We start from the raw sequence: 20,977 nt of genomic DNA on the forward strand, positions 1-20,977 counted from the left end.
TCGGTGGTTTGCGATGACCTAGAGGGGTGGGATAGGGAAGGTGGGAGGGAGACACAAGAGGGAGGGAATATGGGGACATGGCGTGTGCATATGGCTGATTCGCTTTGTTGTACAACAGAAACTAACACAGTATTGTGAAGCAATTATATTCCAATAAAGATCTATTAAAAAAAAAAAAAAGACCTGCCAAATTCTCTGACTTTAGAGCCTCTCTGTGCACCTGCCATACTTTCCTTCTGAGATGCACTTGCCACCACTCCACCACGGAAACTCCCTTGTCCAAAGAGGATGTGCTGCCAATCCATTTACTCCTAACTTTTGCTCACCTTCTCACTTTTTAAATACTCCCCTTCTTTTCTTCCAAACTTGTCTAATTCTTTCCCTGCTTCCGGATCCAGCCCATTTCTGAAACTCTTCCTGAATTCTCCCTGGCATGATTTATTTCTTATATACTTTTTCCTTATGGGGAAATCTATAAATTTTACTCAAGCTACATAATGTCATTATATTTATAATATATTTTATATGTACTTTTCCTATATCCCTAACTGAATTGTGAGCTCTGTAGTGGGAGGCACTTTATTCTTTTATTTATCCTTACTGTGCTTGGAATATGACTGGGTTCAAGATAGGCTGTCAGTAATATTCAAAAGCTATTGTAGTGGTCTGGCACACATTTAACCTGCTTTAAAAAATGCTTCCAATAATATTTTTTCCCTAAGACTATTTAACTCTTTCAATAATATTTTTTTCTTAAGAGTATATGAATATTGAATTTTCTCTAAAACACAAAAGGAATATGTTCTTGTCATTTTCCAGTTTGGTATGCCAATCCACATAATAAGGCAAAAGAAAATCCATTTGTATCAGAAATATCTGGATAATCTGCCATCTCAGTGTAGATTAAAGACTTGCTACTCAAGTGCTTTCAAGACCTGTTGCATAAGTATAACCCTGGGCTATTACGAGAAATGAAGACTCTCAGGAGCTGCCCCCAAAACCAAAACAGAATCTAAAGCTTTTCAAGATACCCAGGTGATTCATGTGTATATAAAAATTAGTGATGCTGTGAACTAAACTTGATCTGAGCTTTGAGCTCTACTTCACTGTTTACTATGAGGTTAACCTTGGAAAAATTTCATGTTTTAATATTTGAAAAAATGGGAGTAATATAAACAATGATTGTATTTTGTTAAGCATAAAGTAGTAGTACATATACACATGTGTATACCTATTTGTATAAAATATTTAAACCTTCTTGCTGTTTTCTTAGGTTGACTTAAGTGAGTAAATTATGAAGGTACACTCTGAAGCCACAGAATGAAAATAAGTTAAGAGACTATGTAATACTCTCCAAAGACTGTGTGTGACATTCATGTGGATCTGGTCTATGCAATGGTCTTGTCACAGGAACAGTCACACAAGATACTAAGAGGAGCTGGAATGAGATCAACAACTATCTACATTTAAACAGATGTTAAATTTCAGTTTATGCTATTCAATTTATTATTATTAATGTCTATTAAAAAATTAAAGTGCCTAATATAAAGTATGCAGTGTCAGGCGTAGAAAGAAATATGTACCAAAGACATCAAAGTTGCTGTGAAATTTTGACCATCATGAATTGCAGAATCATATTTTCAGTCCTTGTTGAGTAGTCTCTTGCCATCTCCACTGCTTACTTTCTGGGGCAGATGAAGTCAGGCTTATAGTTGCTAATTAGTCAGGAGTTTTAGAAACCTCATCCCAGGAACAAGGCTTCAACAGCAGGAAAGGTTACTTCTGTATGTTTGCTTGATCATAGGTAGATCTTCACATATTGGCAATGGGCATAGGTACTTCCATCCTTCCCAGTTTTATTGTATTCTAGTCATACACATTGTTGAAGATAGCTGGATGTCAGAGTTTCAAGCAAACACTCCTTATAATACATTCTTAAAAAATCAATTGTTCAGGTAATATGTAACATGTAACATTTGTTTCTTGGCAGTGAATATATTTTATATTAGATCTTCCTTTGACATACTGAAAGTGGATGACATGGATAAAATCAACCAGACATTTGTGCTAGAATTTCTTCTTCTGGGTCTTTCTGGATACCCAAAGCTTGAGATAGTTGACTTTGTTCTAATTCTAATTATGTATCTAGTGATTCTGAATGGCAATGGTGTTCTGATAATAGCAAGCATCTTTGATTCCCATCTTCACACCCCAATGTACTTCTTCCTGGGAAACCTCTCTTTTCTGGATGAGCTTAATCTCAAAGAAAAGGAACATTTCCTTCCCTGGATGTGCAGTACAGATGTTCTTAGGATTTGCAATGTGGTCAACAGAATGTTGCTCCTTGGCATGAGGGCTTTTGACTGCTACGTGGCCGTCTGTAACCCTCTGATACCCCATCATCATGAGCAAGGTGGTGTATGTACTGATGGCTTCTGTGTCATGGCTGTCCGGTGGAATCAACTCAGTTGTGCAAACATCTCTTGCCATGTGATTGCTTTTCTGTGAGAATAATGTTATCAATCATTTCCCATGTGAAATATTAGCTGTTCTCAAGCTTGCTTGTGCTGATATATCCCTCAGTATTATCACCATGACAGTATCAAATATGGCATTTCTAATTCTTCCATTGCTGATCATTTTTTTCTCCTACATGTTCAGCCTCTACACCATCTTGAGAACGAACTCAGCCACAGGAAGACGCAAGGCTTTTTCTACCTGTTCAGCATATCTGACTGTGGTAATTATATTTTATGATACCATCTTCTTTATGTATGCCAAACCCACGTCTCAAGAACTGCCTGGAGAAAACAAGTTGCAAACTTCTGACAAGCTCATTTCCCTGTTTTACGGTGTAGTGACACCTATGCTAAATCCTATGATCTATAGCTTGAGGAATAAGGATGTAAAAGCAGGGGTAAAATATTTGCTAAACTGAAAACCTATCCAATAAGTATTTCAGAAATGCAGATCTTTGAGTAATAGGCACAAAGATGGACTTATAGATAAATCAGTAAGAAGCTTTGAGGAAACTATGTTTAAGGAGAGATATTTTTATTTTTCCCTTCACTAACCTTACTCAGCTAGAATTACTGAGAACTGTAGTTTGCTATAAACTCAGCTTCCAGTGTTTTCAGATCTCACAAGTACAATGAATTTCATTAAAGTCTCATCCCAGGTGGTATCTGAAATGAGTGTTTCTGGTGTACTGTACAGAAATGTAGTAGAAAACAGTTACACATAACTTTGGAGATAGAGTGGCAAGAGTACAAAATCTTCAATTCCACAAACTACCTAAATGACATTGGATAGTCTATTCTTTGTAAATCATAGACTTGTAATAAGGAAAGAGATAAAACCAGGTACCAGTGTCATTATAATTTCAATAAGTTGGAGAAAGCACCTAGCATAGCACCAACTTCATAGTGTCCTAAAATTTCAGAATTAAAGCTGGCTCCAAATTGAGGACTAAAAGTTACTACTGAGTACCTCTTTTACCCCAAGCTAATACTTATGAGAGCTAGATATCTCCCCTTAAAGGTCACTCTGTAATATAAGTCACACCCTCCTTGCCCCTCCCCCCATACCTACATAAAGAGAAGTTCGAGCCAGGGGAAGAAATAATCAAGGGAGTGTTCTGCCTTATGTGAAGTGTACAGTGCTTGGTGGGAGGTGTCGCACTACAGTCCCTGGGGAAGAATGGGAACGTTTTTTGTTGTAATCCAAGCCAGGTGAGATGGTGCTGCAAAAGAGCTCTTAAGGTTTCGGGTGCTTGCAAAGAAAGAGAGTCTGGCTTCTGGCTTGATGAGTGGAGACCTGCTGAGCTCTTGAGGCTGCAGACCAGAAGAGGAGCTAGAGGTGGAAGGAAGGTGGGTATTCTAAACCAAAAAATAAACCAAAACATTTCAAATCTGCTTGAGATGTTCTTACAGGCTCAGAATGAGTGATAAAATCCATGCCTGGGGAAATTAAGTCAGTTCTTGTCATTCTCTAATGAGTTGAAACTCCTTAGTAAATCTATTTTTTTTCTTTTTCTGTAGAGTCCTCGTCTAGAAGGCCAGTGCCTAGCATAGGGTGTCTTTGGGCCACACCATCCAGCTTCCCCATGGTCTCTTAGCTCATTATGATAGCTGGGTTTTGACTTCATTTTCCTACCCAGTCTTCCTTTTTCCTACTTGTTTTAGAGCACACGACCCCATATCTCCTACTCAGAGGCTTCATTCTTTGCCAGTCTACTTCCTTCAGGTTGACCCAGGTTTCTGCCTAGATGATCTGGTCACTAAATTCTGCTCTTCTGCCACTGTCCCACCAGAATGAGTGCTGTCACTGTAAAAAAACTCCAGATGCTCTTCTCTCTCCTCTGGGTTGGATCACATTGGTGTTGCTTTTGGTTCAGAAAGGCATGTACCCAACCCTGTGGCTGACAGCTTTTGAACTTCTAGTGCTTCTCCTCTACCCTCTCACTAGAGGCCCTGCATTTGATCCATACTTAGTTCTCTTTAACTTTTGTTCTATGACAATGTTTTAGGCATATAAAAATATTATTTATATTGTTTTAACCAACTCCTTAGCACCTTAATTTTTAATTTTTTCCCACAATACCGAGTGTCAACATCTAATATGCAGGCTTATATCAAGTTGAACTCTTCACCTGCTAAAATATTCCATAGGTATATAAAACTGGATGGTATAGGGCTTTGATATGAACAAGCGTACTCATGTTAATCAATGATCAGAAAATTGACAGATTTGATAATAAATGTCTTTCCCTGGAAAAATCAGGAAATCTCCAATAGATTCTTAGGTGTATTATTTTCTAATTAATAAATAAAATTTTAATTAAAAATATCAAAAAGTATAAAAAAATTGTCACTATGGTCATCTCCTAAAGCTACCATTTAAAATATTTCTTCTAGTAACTAGGAGTCATACATTGAACATGTTTGTATTTTGATTTATCACTTAATATGCTATGAACCCTTGAGGTTAAAGGGTTTTTTTGTGTGTGTGTGTACAACACCTGTGGTTTCAGAGGAAAATTTTAAGAAGTGAAGTTAATAGAGAAGGTGGTATGAACATTTTCAATTTCTAGCTAAATTACCCTCTACCCACCCTTAATACCATCATAGGAGTTTTCCCAAATATGTTTACAGCTGTTTACATACATACATACATTTCTCTATTTATCTATATATACACACACACTTATGTATTTTTTCTTTAAAACCTACTTTTAGAAATACTTATTTTCAAATACTTAACAAAAGAGCAAGAGTAATTTAACAAAGTTCCATATACCATTCACATGGCTTAAAAAATTACCAACACATGGTCAGCCTTCTTTCATCATTATGTATCTTCCTCATCCAGATTATTTTGAAACAAATCCTAGGCATAATTACATCAGTTTATCTGTCTATCTATCTATAAATATCTATATATCTAGTATATATTTATAGATATATATGTGTAATGTGTAGACATACACTAAGTGGCAAAAATCCAAGTGCCACTATTCACATGGTAGTCTACAAGAATGCACCTCCTGGAGTGCATAAACTATAAGATAAATGATGCTCTCTCCAGTTTAGCAATAGGACGGTGCTGGTGATGACTAAAAGGGCGCATGAGCCATGTAAAATACATTATTTCTCGATCCATTGGATTGTTGCCATGAGATAATACAGGCTGTATACTACCTGACTTTCTAAATTTCAAGGGAGCCCAGTTTTTAAAATTAAACACTGCAACACTTACCCAGGGTTGGACATTTTACAGAACACACGAGGATTCAGTGTACACTCATGTAAGGCTAATGCTTCCTATAACAGTATAGGCTATGGTCCTGCAGGAGGAAGGAATTTCAGGCCAAAAAGGAGAGTTCTGAAACTTCAGTTGTACCTGCTAGGCCAATTTTGAGGAACTGTCTCTTAGAATATTTCAGTCAATGTTGGTTTATATACCCAACATATTGCCATTAACTGCTTATTGAGTTTGAGTACATATTTTGAACCCAAAATGTTTATTTCTCCAGGATGCTATCATATAGATAGTAGTAACCTCCAAATATACGTTAGCTATAGCATGCCAAAGAGCTTCCCATAGGCTCACTTTATATCAGCAATCACTTTCCCTTCTTTCCGCCTTTCATTAATTTTTACCCAGATTATCCTCTTTGGGGTAGAACTGTTAGCTTCAGCAAGAGGACTGATCCATAAAGCTAGCAGCAATTTAAATTTGGTCAAATATCTTGTGTATTATATAGAACAGGGTTGGATAAATACAAGCATATTGGCTTGCCTCATTAACCAGGTAAGAGAGAAACAGAACCTATTAATCCCATTTTTAAAAGGGTAAATAAAGAATGATCTGTATTATTTTAACAGTGTGGGCAGTAGTACCTAGATGTGTTGTCATGGTATCATGTTCAGCAACTGATCCATGTCCCATTAAAACAGGATCAGGCAAAGAAAAAGAAAATTTTTAGAAATATAGAAGTTTCTATAAAGCACCTGTATCATTCCCACAATTTTCCCCATGTCTTCCCCTCAAAACATCTCAACGATATGGCCAATAGTGATCTTCCTTTAAGTCCACATATATCATGTTTTAACACACATTGATTCAGCCTTGAAAACCATCTTTTTGTTCTCCTATCACCCTCCAATTTTGTAGAAGCAGGGTTTAAATTACCCATTTCAATTTTCATTAGTCCACATTTTGTGGATGGGGATGTAGATGATGTCTAATGGTTTGTAACTTGTTGGATTTCACTTTGACTTCCTTAATTAGATAACCAGCATCCAAATTCCTCTTGCTATAGGCCTTAAGTAGTGGTTGAGATATTTGCATCATTTGCCAGGTATGCAAATCCAAGAATAAACAAGAAGAAAATGTGTGTCTCTCTTAGTCAAGACTCATTGTTATTTACCCAGAAGGAAGGGTAATGGGCCAATGTAATCCACTTGCAACTGAGACTAAAAGCAACCTTTTCTGCTGACAAGCATTAAAAATTGTTAGGTACATATCCAGCTCCCGAGGGGATCAATGAGATGCATATTTTTTGCACACATTACTGCATTGCTTGAATGCCGCCATGCCCTCTCATCTCCTGTTCCCCAAAAGGCCACTTCCAAAAAGAGAATAAAGGCTTCCATTTGTTATTTCTAGTCCTTTTATGAATTCGTAAGGAAAATTCATATCTATGTCTATGTGATAGACATAGATATGCCCTGCTTTGATTATCCCTCAAGTCCATAAAGTGTCCCGTAACATACATCCCCATATAGGAGAGCTTTATCTTGCAGTCATGTAAGGCCTATATTTTCAGACCATATTGCTAGTCCATTAGCTTCTGTCTGAAAATAGGTAAAAATTCATATTATGTCATTGTCACTATCTGGGTCCTCTGATGAATAAGGAAGACTGTTTTTAATTCTTCCTAATTAAATACTAACAGTGACTTTGGAATATTATTTCATCACTTTTACCTCAGTTTACTCATTCATAGAAAGGGAAGTCTTACTAAACAATATTGTACAGAGTTTTCCAGCTCTAAACTTCTGTGATCTTATTAAAAAACCCTAACATATTTCCATTTGAATTTAATGTACACATAGTATGGTTTGTGGTGTGAGTGTGTGTGAGTGTAGAGTTGTGTGTGTTTGTGTCTGTACACATGCATAAATACTGCTCTTTTTTTCTTAAGTAAATTTTTATTGCTCAGAATCCAAATACTTTATTAAATATTTTTTCAGCTTTATTGAAATATGATCGACAAGTAAAAATGTATATATATATATTTAGGTTGTACAATATGATTTTTATGGTGTGTAACATGAAGAGTTAATATATGTATACATTGTGAAGTGATTACCACAGTCAAGCAAATTTAAACATCCACCACCTCACATAGTTACTTTTTGTGTGTATGTGGTGAGAACACTTAAGATCTACTCTCTTAGAAAAGTTCAAGTATACAATAGAGTATTCCTAACTGTAATCAGCTTTCTGTAAAAGATCCCCATAACTTATTCACTTAATACCTGAAAGTTTGTACCCTTCGACCAACATCTCCCTATTTACCCCACTGCCCAAACTTTGGCAACCAACATTCTAATCCCTGGTCTTATCAGTTCTATTTTTTTTTTTTTTAATTCCTATCAGTTCTATTTTTTTTTCTTTTTAAGAGTCCACATGTAGGTGAAATCATACAGTGTCTTTCTGTGACTGATTTATTTCACTTAGCATAATGTCTCCAGATTCATCCATGCTATCATAAATGGCATGATTTCCTTCTTTTATATGGATGCATAATGTTCCATTGTATATGTGTTTTTATATATACATATGTATATGTATGTACATATATATCATATTTCTTCATCCATTCATCAATCAGTAGACAACTTAGATTTTTTTCCATATCTTTACAATGGTGAATAATGCTGTAATGAATATGGGAGTGCAGATATCTCTTCAAAATACTGATTTCATTTCCTTTGGGTAAATACCCAGAAGTGGGATTGCCAAATCATGAGGTAGTCCGAATTTTAATTTTTGGAGGAACATGCGTATCATTTACCTTAATGGCTGTACCAAATTATATTCCTACTAGCAGTGTACAAGGGTTCCCTTTTCTCCACATCCTCTCCAACACTTGTTATCACTTGTCTTTTTGATAATAGCATTATAACAGATATGAGGAGCTATTGTGGTTTTGATTTGTATTTCCCTGATGATTAGTCATGTTGAGCACCTTTTCATGTACTTGTTGGCCACTTGCATATCTTCCTTGGAATAATGTCTATTCAGTTCCTTTTCCCATTTTTTAAATTAATTTTTTTGCTATTCAGTTGTATGCATTTCTTATATATTTTAGATATTAACCCCTTACCAGGTATATGGCTTGAAAATATTTTCTCCCTTTCCATAGGTTGCCTTTTCATTTTATTGATAGTTTTCTTTGCTCTGAAGAGATTTTTAGTTTGATTTAGTCCCATTTATTTATTTTTTGCTTTTGTTGCTTGTGCTTTTGGTTCACATACAAAAACTCATTGCAAAGACCATTGTCAAGAAGATTTTTTCCTAAGTTTTCCTTTAGGAGTTTTATGGTTTCAGGTCTTAAATATGTAAGTCTCTAATCCATTTCAAGTTATTTTTTATATATCAGGTAAGATAATGGCCTAGTTTTATTATTTGCATGTGGATATCCAGTTTTCCCAACACCATTTATTGAAGAGACTGTCCTTTCTTCAAGCAGTATTCTTGTTGTCCTTGTCAAATATTAGTTGACTGTATATACTTCGGTTTATTTCTGGACTTATTCTGTTTCGTTGTCTGTATGTCTGTTTTTATGCCAGTACAATACTGTTTTGATTACTAAAGCTTTGTTTTACAGTTTGAAATCAGGAAGTGTAATGCCTCCAGCTTTGTTCTTCTTTTTCAAGATTGCTTTGGCTACTCAGGGTCCTTTGAGGTTTCTATGAATTTTGGATTGATTTTTCTGTTCCTGTGAGAAAACCATTGGAACTTTTATAGAGGTTACATTGAATCTGTAGATTGCTGTGGGTAGTATGGACATTTTTAACAATATTAATTCTTCCAATCCATGAATTTGGGATATTTTCCCATTTATTTTTCCAATTTCTTTCATCAATGTCTCATAGTTTCCAGGGTACAGATCTTTCACCTCCTTGGCTAAATTTATTCCAAAGTATTCTATTGTTTTTGATGCTATTATAAATGAGACTGTACTCTTAATTTCTGTTTCTGATAGTTCCTTGTAAGTGTACAGATATTCAATTGATTTTTCCTGAAACATGGCTGAATTAATATATTAATTATAACAGTTTTTGGTGGAGTCTTTAAGGTTTTCTATATATAAGAACATGTTATCTGCAAACAGGGATAATTTAACTTCTTCCTCTCCCCTGGAGAAGAAGCATTTTATTTATTTTTCTTGCCTAATTGCTCTGGCTAGGACTTCTGGTACTATGTTGAATACAAGTGATAAGAGTGGGCACCCTTGTCTTATTCCTGATCTTAGAGGAAAAGCTTTTAGTTTTTCATTGTTGAGTATAATGTTAGCTATGGGTTTATCATATATCCCTTTATTACATTGAGCTTCCTTCTTTTTATACCTCATTAATTGAGAAATTTTTTAATCATGAAAGGGTACTGAATTTTTCAAATGCTTTTTATGCATCTGTTAAGTTGACAGTAGAGTTTTTATCCTTCATTCTGTTAATGTGGAGTTTCACATTTATTGATTTGTGTGTGTTGAACCATCCTTGTATCCCAGGGATAAATTCCACTTGATCATGGTGTATGAGCCTTTTAATGTGCTGTTGAATTCAGTTTGCTAATATTTTGTTGAGGACTGTTGCATCTATATTCATCAGGGGTATTGGTCTGTAGTTTTCTTACAGTGTCCTTATCTGGCTTTGGTATCAGGGTCATGCTATCCTTTTAAAATGAGCTTGGAAATGTTTCCTCTTCTTCAGTTTTTCGGAAGAGTTTGAGAGGGACTGGCATTAATTCTTTTTTAAAATTTTGGAAGAATTCACTACTGAAGCCATCTGGTCTAGAGTCTTCTTTGTTGGAAGGTTTTTGATTATTGCTTTACTCTCCTTACTCATTGTTGGTCTGTTCAGATTAACTTACCACAATCAAATACAGAAATTTTACACTTTACCCTCCCTTCCCCCAATTTATGTAATTGATGTCAGGTTTTACTTGTTTCTATTAGCAAATTTCTGTGGTAGTACTTATTCTTACTAGTTCTGTCTTTTAATTTATATACTAGTATTAAAAGTGATTTACATGCCACCATTACAGTATACAATAGTCTTTGTTTGTATTTATATTTAACTTTAGCAGTGAGAGTTATATTTCATATACTTTTATGTCTCTGGGTGGTTGTAATTGCCTCCAGGACCTTTGTCAAGATTTCTGGTGCTAGGTCAAGGGTCAGCTTCATTGTTTGAAGACAGCTGGCCTATTATAAGGTGCATGGATGCATGTAGTTCTCTGTAGATCCTTGGGGGTCTCCCATTAGATCACTGGGCTAGTCCCTGGATGGGAGACTGCTCCCAGACCATAGCTGTGAGAAGTGGAAGCCAGTTTATAGTGCCCTTTCAACATCTACAGTTGGATCAATGTCAAGTGCCTACCTCCAGAGACACAGACATATGTGTCCCTTGGCAGGTACCTGGGTGAGCAGGAATACTTTCTGATTATGACTGTGAAGGGTTGGAGCTGGGTTACAGGACTGCTTCAAGACCTGTAGTAAGACTGAGGTTGGCAGGTACCTCCAGGAGCTCAGATGAGCATGTCTTCAGGCAGGTTCCTGGGTGGGCAGGGAGTTCCCAGCCTGAAGCTGCAAGAGACTGAGACAGAATTACAGGGCTGGTTAAGGATCTGCAGTCAGACTGAAGTTGGAGGTCTTGCAGTGGGGTACAAATGGGCATGCCTCCTACCTGGTCCCTGGATGTCCAGGACTATTGGCCAAGAGCGTCTGGAGTCAGGTCATGGGTCACCTAAGGGTCCACAGCTGGGATTAAGGTGGGTGAGCCCTGTTACCTGGGGCTTGGAGTGGTGTGATTCCTCTGGGTCCCTTGGCAGATGGCGCTGATGGCTAGTTCAAGAACAAATAGGGCTGTAGCCAAGTCCAAAAGGGCACAGGGCTGTTTCTTGGTCAGTAGGTGGCACCACAGTCCGCCAGCAGCAAGTCTCCTACTTGAGCATGGGCCTGCCTTCTAAAAACAATCCTCCAGAATCCAAATATTTTACAGTGAAATGTAACATCTATTGGAAAGTTAAAGTCAGAATCTAAGTGTTAATATCTATAATGTAGCTTAATAGACTTTCTGAAACACTTTAATACAACAATGTGCTGTCTGTGTATCTGAATTCATGCCCCAAACTATCCATTCAGGACTTTCAAAACTTCTTTCTGGCCTCGAACATATGAATTCACTTTTATCCTATAAATTTATTTATTTTATTTCTTATCTGTCTTTTCCTTTCAAAAAAGGTTGGTATTAATATCCTGTATGAAATTAGCTTATCTAAAAGAATGAAGATAAGTAAAAAAAATTAAATGACAATGCAATTAATTCACAGAAAATGTCTATTTTATTTCATTCATAATATCTAGATCATTTTTAAGTCTAGCATTTCATTTTGGTAATTATCATTTCAATTAAGAACTTACTTTGAATTAACTTCACTTTGTAAATATATTTGAAACTAAAAAGGTCTCACATTTCATAAAGTTAGTTTGGTGAACATTTGCCCCTGTTTCCAAAAGTTGCATGGGTGGGAGAATGTTATTTCATTTTTGAGCTTTAGTTCAGTCACGTTATATTCCCAACACCACTCTTAATTGTGTATGTGGGACACTGTCCCTGATGCATAAAAAGATTTTCCATTCCACAGATCTCTCATTCCAACTTTAAACTGCTTTGGGAACGGGGGAACAATTACAACTGTTGCATAACAAACATTTACTCTTTCGCATCTATGGAATCTGACATTGTTGAACCTGACCTTAATTCAGAATGCTGACATAATTACTAAGAAGAAATTAACAGGTCCTTCTAGGAGATGGAAATAATTTATCAGTATAATATAAGCCTTGAATATCATGACACTATACCTTTTCATTCCATAATTAAAACTATTATTAAATTTGTATTTAAAATATGAACAGCATGAGGCAGTGCAGTTACTAATTTTTTATTACCAAATGCAGCTGTGATTTGTTATTCAGCATACTTTGGGAGTTTATTAGAAATGCAGAGTCACAGGGCCTGCACCAGACTTAGTAAAAGAAAATCTACATTTTAACAAGATACCCAGGAAATTTATATACATATGAAGAATTTGAAAGACTGAAATAATTGATTCTTCATAAATCCACCAAGGCCAAAAATTCTGGGTAGTTCTTGGTGGGAAAACATGGTATAATAACTTTTGGTGTTGTAGCCCAAAGAGCTCTAGACTTCATTGGCAAAGATCTGAGCTTCAAGCTCCACTGTTTACTTATAGGCTGCATTACTTTGGCCATATTCTGTCTTTCACATTTGAAAAAAAAATAGAGTTAATGAGAAGATTAATTTTTTTGTAAAGTATAAAGTGCTACACACACATACACAGATATATATTTAAGCATTATTATTGTTTTCTCAGGTTCACTTAAATAAATAAATTACAAAGAATAACTTTGAAGCCACAGAATAAAACAAAAGAAGAGAGACTATTTTTCTTCAAAGATCTCCACTGTATACTTGCAGAGTTAGTTTACACGCTGGTCTTGTAATGGGAAAGACTACGAGATCAACAACTAACTAGACCTTTGAACAATTGTTAAATTGCTGTGTATGTGGTTCAGTTTACTATGATAAAATGTCTGCCCTAGAGGCTTCCCTGGTGGCGCAGTGGTTGAGAGTCCGCCTGCCGATGCAGGGGACACGGGTTCGTGCCCCGATCCGGGAAGACCCCACATGCCGCGGAGCGGCTGGGCCCGTGAGCCATGGCCGCTGAGCCTGCGCGTCCGGAGCCTGCGTGTCCGGAGCCTGTGCTCCGCAAGAGGAGAGGCCACAACAGTGAGAGGTCAGCGTACCGCACAAAAAAAAAAAAAAAAAAAAAAAAAAAGTCTGCCCTATAAAAATACTCTATTTAACAGACTGGATGGAGATCCAGGGTGTCAGGCAGACAAACAAAAATGCATAAAATCAAACTTGCTTTAAAATTTTCAAAATTTCTGTTAAACACTGAATCAAAATTCCAGTCCTTGTTGAGTTGTCTTTTGCCTTCCCCACCACTCTGTCACTGAGCCTGACTAAATGAAGTCAGGTTTGTCATCTGAAATATTCTAAGGCTTTTAAAAAAACCCAACTTAGGGTGTCTTCAACAGTGGGGAAGGTTGCTTCTGAATTTGCTTCTGATCCTAGGTAGATCTTCAAACATTAGGCACAGGGCATTGAAATCTCAATTTCCCAATATGATTGTATTCTAGGCTCAGACATTCTTGAAGATAACTGAATGACAGAGCTTCAAAGAAAACATTCTTTTTATTTCACTCTAGAATAATGCCTATCCAAGAAATTTGTTACATTTGTTGTTATTTGGCAGTGAAAATGTTTTACGTTGGTATTCCTTTGACATCCTGAAAGCTGGGACATTGATAGAATAAATAAGACATTTATGAAAGAATTCATTCTTCTGGGACTCTCTGGTTTACCCCGAGCTTGAAATTATTTTCTTTGCTCTAATTCTTGTTATGTACATACTGATTCTAATTGGCAATCATGTTCTGATCATAGCAAGCATCTTTTTTTTTTTTTTTTTTTTTTTTTTTTTTTTTTAGTACGTGGCTTCTCCCGTTGCGGAGCACAGGCTCCGGACTCGCAGGCTCAGCGGCCATGGCTCACGGGCCCAGCCGCTCCGCGGCATGTGGGATCCTCCCAGACCGGGGCACGAACCCGTGTCCCCTGCATCGTCAGGCGGACTCTCAACCACTGCGCCACAGGGGAAGCCCGATAGCAAGCATCTCTGATTCCCATCTTCACACTCTCATGTACTTCTTCCTGCACAACCTCTCTTTTCTGGATATCTGCTATACATCCTCCTCTGTCCCCTCAACTTTGGTGAGCTTAATCTCAAAGAAAAGGAATATTTCCTTCTCTGGATGTACAGTGCAAATGTTCTTAGGATTTGCAATGGGGTCAGCAGAGTGTTTCTTCCTTGGCATGATGGCTTTTGACCGCTACATGGCCATCTGTAACCCTCTGAGATACCCCATCATGAGCAAGGTGGTGTATGTACTGATGGCTTCTGTGTCATGGCTGTCTGGCAGAATCAACTCAATTGTGCAAACATCTCTTGCCATGAGATTGCCTTTCTGTGGTAATAATATTATCAGTAATTTCTTATGTGAGGTACTGGCTGTTCTCAAGGTAGCTTATGCTGATATATCCCTCAATATTGTTACCCTAGCAGTGTCAAATATGGCTTTCCTGGTTATTCCCCTGCATTTATTTTCTCCTATATGTTCATCCTCTACACCATCTTGAGAATGAACTCAGCCACAGGGAGACGCAAGGCCTTTTCCACCTGTACAGTGCATTTGACGGTGGTAATTATGTTTTATGGTACCATCTTCTTTATGTATGCCAAACCCAAGTCTCAAGACTTCCTTGGACAAGACAATTTGCAAGCTAGGGAAGGACTTGTTTCCATGTTTTATGGGGTAGTGACCCCAATGCTAAATCCTATAATCTATAGCTTGAGAAACAAGGATGTAAAAGCTGCTGTGAAATATTTGCTGAGTTAGAAATCTGTTAACCAATAAGACCAAAGGGAAATGTGGGTGTTTAGTGTATAAAGACTAGACATGGCATCATTGCGCAATCATTGACAACCTTCTTTGGGGAAAGCAGAGTTATATATAGAGATTTTTATTCTTTGTTTCCACTATCTCAGCTTAGCTACAATCCCTGAGAACAGTAGTCTGCTACAGACTCAGATTCCAATAGATTCTGATCCATATTTCACAAAGGCAGTCACTTTAGAATCTTATCCCTGGTGATATCTGAAATGAGTGTTTTTGGTGTACTGTCTGGCAACACAGTGGAAAATATCACACATACTCTTCAGAAATAGTGAGGCAGGAGTATAAATTCTGTTCCATCACAAACCACTTAATATTGGGAAAGTTATTCACTTTTTCTAAAATGTAGTTCTCTTATTTGAAAAAAGAGTAATTAAACACTGCTCTCAGTGTTATTGTAAAGATTGAGTAAGTTGTACAAAACACTGGGCATAGTGCCAATTCATAGTAATTCCCTTTGTAGAGGATGTTGTTTGACTTTTTCTGTTGACCCAGAATTTAGGTATTGAAGTGGAGACTCCAAATTGAAGATAAATGACACCAAGTAGCACTTTTTATTTTTTAAGCTACCAATTGTTAGAGTCAGGCATCTCTCCCTTGTCTTCCTACTGGTATCAACCACCACTCTTCCTTGCCTCCTCTCCCCACATATCTATATAAAGTAAACATCAAGACGGGGAAGATAGAATCAAAGGAGATTTATACATCATGGGAAGTGCTCAATGAATGGTGGGAAGTGTTTCACTACTGTTCCTATGAAAGAGTGGGAAGACTGTTCTTATCCAAGACAAGTAAGGTAGTGCTGCAAAAGCTGTTGAGGTTTTGGGTGCCTACAAAGAAGAACTGACATCTGGCTTGATGAATGGAGGCTTGCTGAGCTTTTTCTTTCTAGGCTGTAGACTAGCAGAAGAGCTGCTCTGGAAGAGGGCTGGGGGATGGGTGTCTTAGGGCTGAAAATAACCAGAAAGTTTTTAGTTTGCCTGAAATATTTCTTTTGACTCTGAAGATCTGAAATTTGTGACTGGGAAGAGAAATTCATTTCAATTTATACTCCAGTGAGTTGAAACTCCTCAGTAAACCTATTATAGGCTTTTTGGATGGTTGGTTGGTTTTTGTTTTTTTTTTCACTTTGTGTAGATTATTTTTCCATGGCTGAGCACAGCATGTCATTGGTCCATATCACCAGCCATTGTGATAGCTGATTTCAGCCTTATGGTACTACCTAAATTTTCTCTTCCCTATTGGTTTTGGAGCCATAGTATGACCCCAGACCTCCTACCTGAGAACTGTACTCCCTGCCAATCTACATCCTTGGGTAAATCCATGTTTTTGATCTATGTGATCTGGTCACTAAAATCCTGCTGCCTGTCTTCTGTCTCGCCTGGGTTGGAGTGTTGTCACTGCAGCAAACCTCTAACTGTGGGTCCTCTCCTCTGGCTTGTATCACAGTGGGTGCTGCTTTTGGTTCTATGTAGACAGGCATGTACCAAACCCTTTAGGTGAGGCTTTTTAACTTCTCCCTATTCCACTGGGATGAGCCCTACACTTCAGTCTGATCCAAGTGTGATTCTTTTCAAACTCTGACCTATGCTACCAAGGTTTTAGCTCATGTCTGTATGTTCATGGTTCTACTTCTATTGTCCCAGCCAATTCATTAACACCTTAATTCCCTCCCCACACAAAGCAAAGGGTGCTAGCATCTCATATGCATGTTTATATCAAACTGAATGCTTTATTTACAAAAATTGATTAAAATTATTCTTTCCGTTGCTATATAAAAAGTTGGCGCTATGTTGCTTCAATTTTGACAAGTTCTGCTCATGTTGTTGAATGCCCAGAAAATTAACAGTTTTAAAACTAATCTGCCCACCCAAGAAATTGAGAAATCTCAAAAAGATTGTTACATGTATTATTTTGTGATAAATAATAGATATTTTAGAAATTCAAAAAACTGTGGAAGACTACAAAGAAGAAAATATTGTTACCACTGTTGCTACCTCCTACAGGTGACCACCATTAACATTTTTATTATTTATCTTATTAATTTGGAGTTTAAAATTAATCATTTTAATGTTGACTTATTTTGGTGCACTGTGGTACATTTGAAGTTGCTATTTTGAAAGTTTTTTTAATGTGTGTACAGCTCATTAGGTTTCACAGAATAAATTTATTACATAGAAAATGAATTTACTATAGCAGGTGATATGATTTTTTTATTTCTCTTGTTAAATTATATGCCCCTCCCCCCAAATCATATTACCTGCTGTCAGTGTCACTGAACATGTTTCCTCAAACTTTTGCAGCTCTGGTCTGTGTGTGCATGTGTGTGTATACATATATAAACTTTTAATTTTGGAAAATTTCAAATAACCATAAAAAGAAAGCTATATAATGAAACCTCATATACCAATCACTTAAACAATTGCTAGCTCATTGTTTCACCGATATCTATACCTACTCACTCCCTTTTTCCAGATTTTTAAGCAAGTATTAGATATATATGTGTGTGTAAATAATTTTTATTTTGAAATGAGTTCAGACTTACAGAAAAGTTACAAGAATCATAGAAAGAATTTTCTTTAAGCCTTAACCCAGGATCTTCAGATATTATATCTTACCACATTTGCCTTATCATTTCTTTATATATATATATGTAAGTATATAAATATATATGGGGAGAGAGAGCTGTTTGACAGTAAGGTACAGATATTATATCTCTTTACCCCTAAATATTTCACTCTGTCTTTCTTAAAAGCATTCAAAGACTTTTTTTTTTTTTTTACCATAAACAGAATATAATTATTGACTTGAAGAAACAATACTATTTAATTTAGGAGTCAGCAAAAAATGACCCTGGGCCTTGGCTTGCTACCTATACTTGTGTGGTCCATGAGCTAGGAATGATGTCTACATTTTTAAACTGTTGAAAAAATTAAAAGAAAAATAATACTTCATGGCACCTGAAAATTATTGGAATATCAAACTTGAGTGCCCATAAAATTTTTAAAGACCTTTTATTTGGTGATAATTATAGACTCATAGAAAATTACAAAAATAGTATATAGAGTATCATGTACCCTTCACTCCACTTCCCCCAATTTTGATACCTTATATTATAGAAGTACAATATCAAAACCACAAAATTGACATTGGTTCAATACTCTTAACTATACTACAAAACGTATTCAGTTTTCACCATTTTCCATGTATTCATATGTGTGTGTGTGTGTGTGTGTGTGTTTGTGTGTAGTTCTATGCAATTTTATCCTATGTGCAGATTCTTGTAACAACCACCATAATCGAAATATATACCTGTTCCATAACTACCAGGAAACTCCCCTTTTGCTACCCTGTGATGGTTAATTTTATGTGTCCATTTTGCTAGGCTATGGTACCCCATTGTACATCAAACATCAGTCTAGATGTTGCTGTGAAGGTAGTTTTTAGATGTGATTGACATATAAATCAGTAGATTTTGAGTAGAACAGATCACCCTCCGTAATGTGGGTGGACCTCATCCAGTCAGTTGACAGCCTTAAGAGAAGACTGAAGTCCTCAGAAATGGAAGGAATTCTGCCTCCAGACTGTCTTCAGACTTAAGACTGCAACGTTGACTCTTGCCAGAATTTCCAGCCTGCCAGCCTTCCCTGTAGATTTTAGACTTGCCAGTCCTGACAATCACATGAGCCAATTCCTTAAAATCCATCTCTCCCTTTCCCTACCCCCCCTTACTTTCACTGACTGTCTTTATCTATCTATCTATCTATCTATCTATCTATCTATCTATCTATCTATCTATCTATCTATCTATCCACATCCTGTTGGTTTTGTTTCTCTGCAGAACTCTGATGAATATATACCCCTTTATATTTGCACCCTTACTTGAGCCTGTCCCCTGATAAATGCTAAGTTTCTCTTCTCCTTCTCAGTAGTCATAAATAAAGTTTGAATTGAGCGTAGCATGCTCATTTATTTACATAGTGTCTATCACTGCTTTCCTGCTACAATGGCAGAGTTGAGGAGTTGTGACAGGAACAATGTGGCCTCCAAAGCCTAACGTGTTTACTATCTATTGCTATATAAAACCATTAGTTCATACTGATACCTCAATTTCAATGCAACACTAGTAGTTGCACTCTGTCTTCCCTTTTTTATATCTGTATCTTCTACCTCTAGCAGTGAGATACTTGCAGGGAAAAAGAGTGCTGAGGAAATAAAAATCACCAGTGAATATAAGCCAAGAAATTACCAGAGATCACATAGGCCTGGGCACCATTTTATTTCCTTCCAGTCAGAGTAGAGACCATGTCTTTGGTGTATGGCATGTTCAATGGAGTGCCACAGGGGTAACATCTTGTGGGGCTTAAGTTTCCTTATAATAAGGGCTATTTTAGATTTGTCTTTAAAACTGTTTTTAAAAGTCTAGAAAAGATGAAGCTAATCTACAAGTAACTGGCTACCAGAACAAAGAAAAAAATTCTAACGTCCTTTAAAGGAATATGACAAAACCCAGCACTCAACAAAGTCAATTTCACAATATCTGGCATCCAATAAAAAATTCAAGTTATACAAAGAAGCTAGCTAATATAACCTAGAAAAAATTCAATCAATAGAAAGAGACCGAGAAATGGTAGAGATAATGGAATTAGAAGACAAGGAATTTAAGTGGGCTATCATAAATATAATAAATGTGCTAGATTTAAAGGAAAACAGGAATATAATGTGGAGGAAGATGAAAAAAAAAGACCAAGCACCATTTCAAGAGGTAAAACAAGTAGTGCCTTAAATTGTTACTGGATGAGTTTAATAGAGTAGAAGCTGCAGAAGAAATGATCAGTGAACCTGAAGACATAGCCATAGAAAATATCCTAAATGAACCACAAAAACTGAAAGGACTTAATACAAAGTGAACAGAGACTCAGTAACCCGTGGAAAATACCAGACAATTTAACATACATGTATTTTTAAGCCCCAGAGGGAGAAGAAAGAGAGAGGAGAACAGAAAAAATATTTGAAAAGATAATGACTGAACATTTCCCAAACTTTGTGGAAACTATAAATCCAAAGACCCAAGAACCTCAGGATGACAAAGCAGGAATATGTGAAGAAAATCTTAACAAAAAGCATCATCACATTGCTGAAAACCAGTGTTACTCAAAAAAATGTAAAGCAGCTGGGGGGAAAAACACACAATAAGTATAGAGGAATAAAGATAAAAAAATAATGCAGACGTCCTGTCAGAATTTATGCAAATCAGAAATCAACAGAATGATATCTTTAGAGTGGCAAAAGAAAAAAAAGTCTGTAAACCAGAATTCAATATTCGGTAAAAACATCTTTCAAAATTAAGGTGAAATACTTTTTCAGAAAAGATGTAAGCATGTTATATCTTTTTCCATCCTTTTAGTTTTAATCTACCTGCATCTCTATGTGAAAGTGGGTTTTGGGGGACAGTTTTTTACTCCAATATGACAATCGCTGTCATTTAATTGCTATGTTTAGAATATTTAAATTAAGTGTACTTATTATTTATTATAATTTAGTTATACCTGGAATTAGTCTACCACATTTCTATCTCAT

General features: G+C 36.5%; 1 protein-coding gene and 1 pseudogene across 1 annotated transcript; both read left to right on the forward strand.

Moving 5' to 3' along the window:
- The first annotated feature begins 2,040 nt into the window (after nt 1–2,040).
- Nucleotides 2,041–2,938, forward strand: LOC102984791 (olfactory receptor 13C3-like; annotated as a pseudogene).
- Nucleotides 2,939–14,096: 11,158 nt separating this feature from the next.
- Nucleotides 14,097–15,340, forward strand: LOC102985084 (olfactory receptor 13C4-like). The gene is given in 6 exon segments (XM_024126466.1): nt 14,097–14,154; nt 14,157–14,180; nt 14,183–14,244; nt 14,246–14,340; nt 14,561–15,036; nt 15,039–15,340. Coding segments are annotated over 6 exon segments (1,017 nt in total).
- The last annotated feature ends 5,637 nt before the right edge of the window (nt 15,341–20,977 follow it).

Source organism: Physeter macrocephalus, chromosome 9 (assembly GCF_002837175.3).
Source record: "Physeter macrocephalus isolate SW-GA chromosome 9, ASM283717v5, whole genome shotgun sequence".
Classification (NCBI taxonomy): domain Eukaryota; kingdom Metazoa; phylum Chordata; class Mammalia; order Artiodactyla; family Physeteridae; genus Physeter; species Physeter macrocephalus.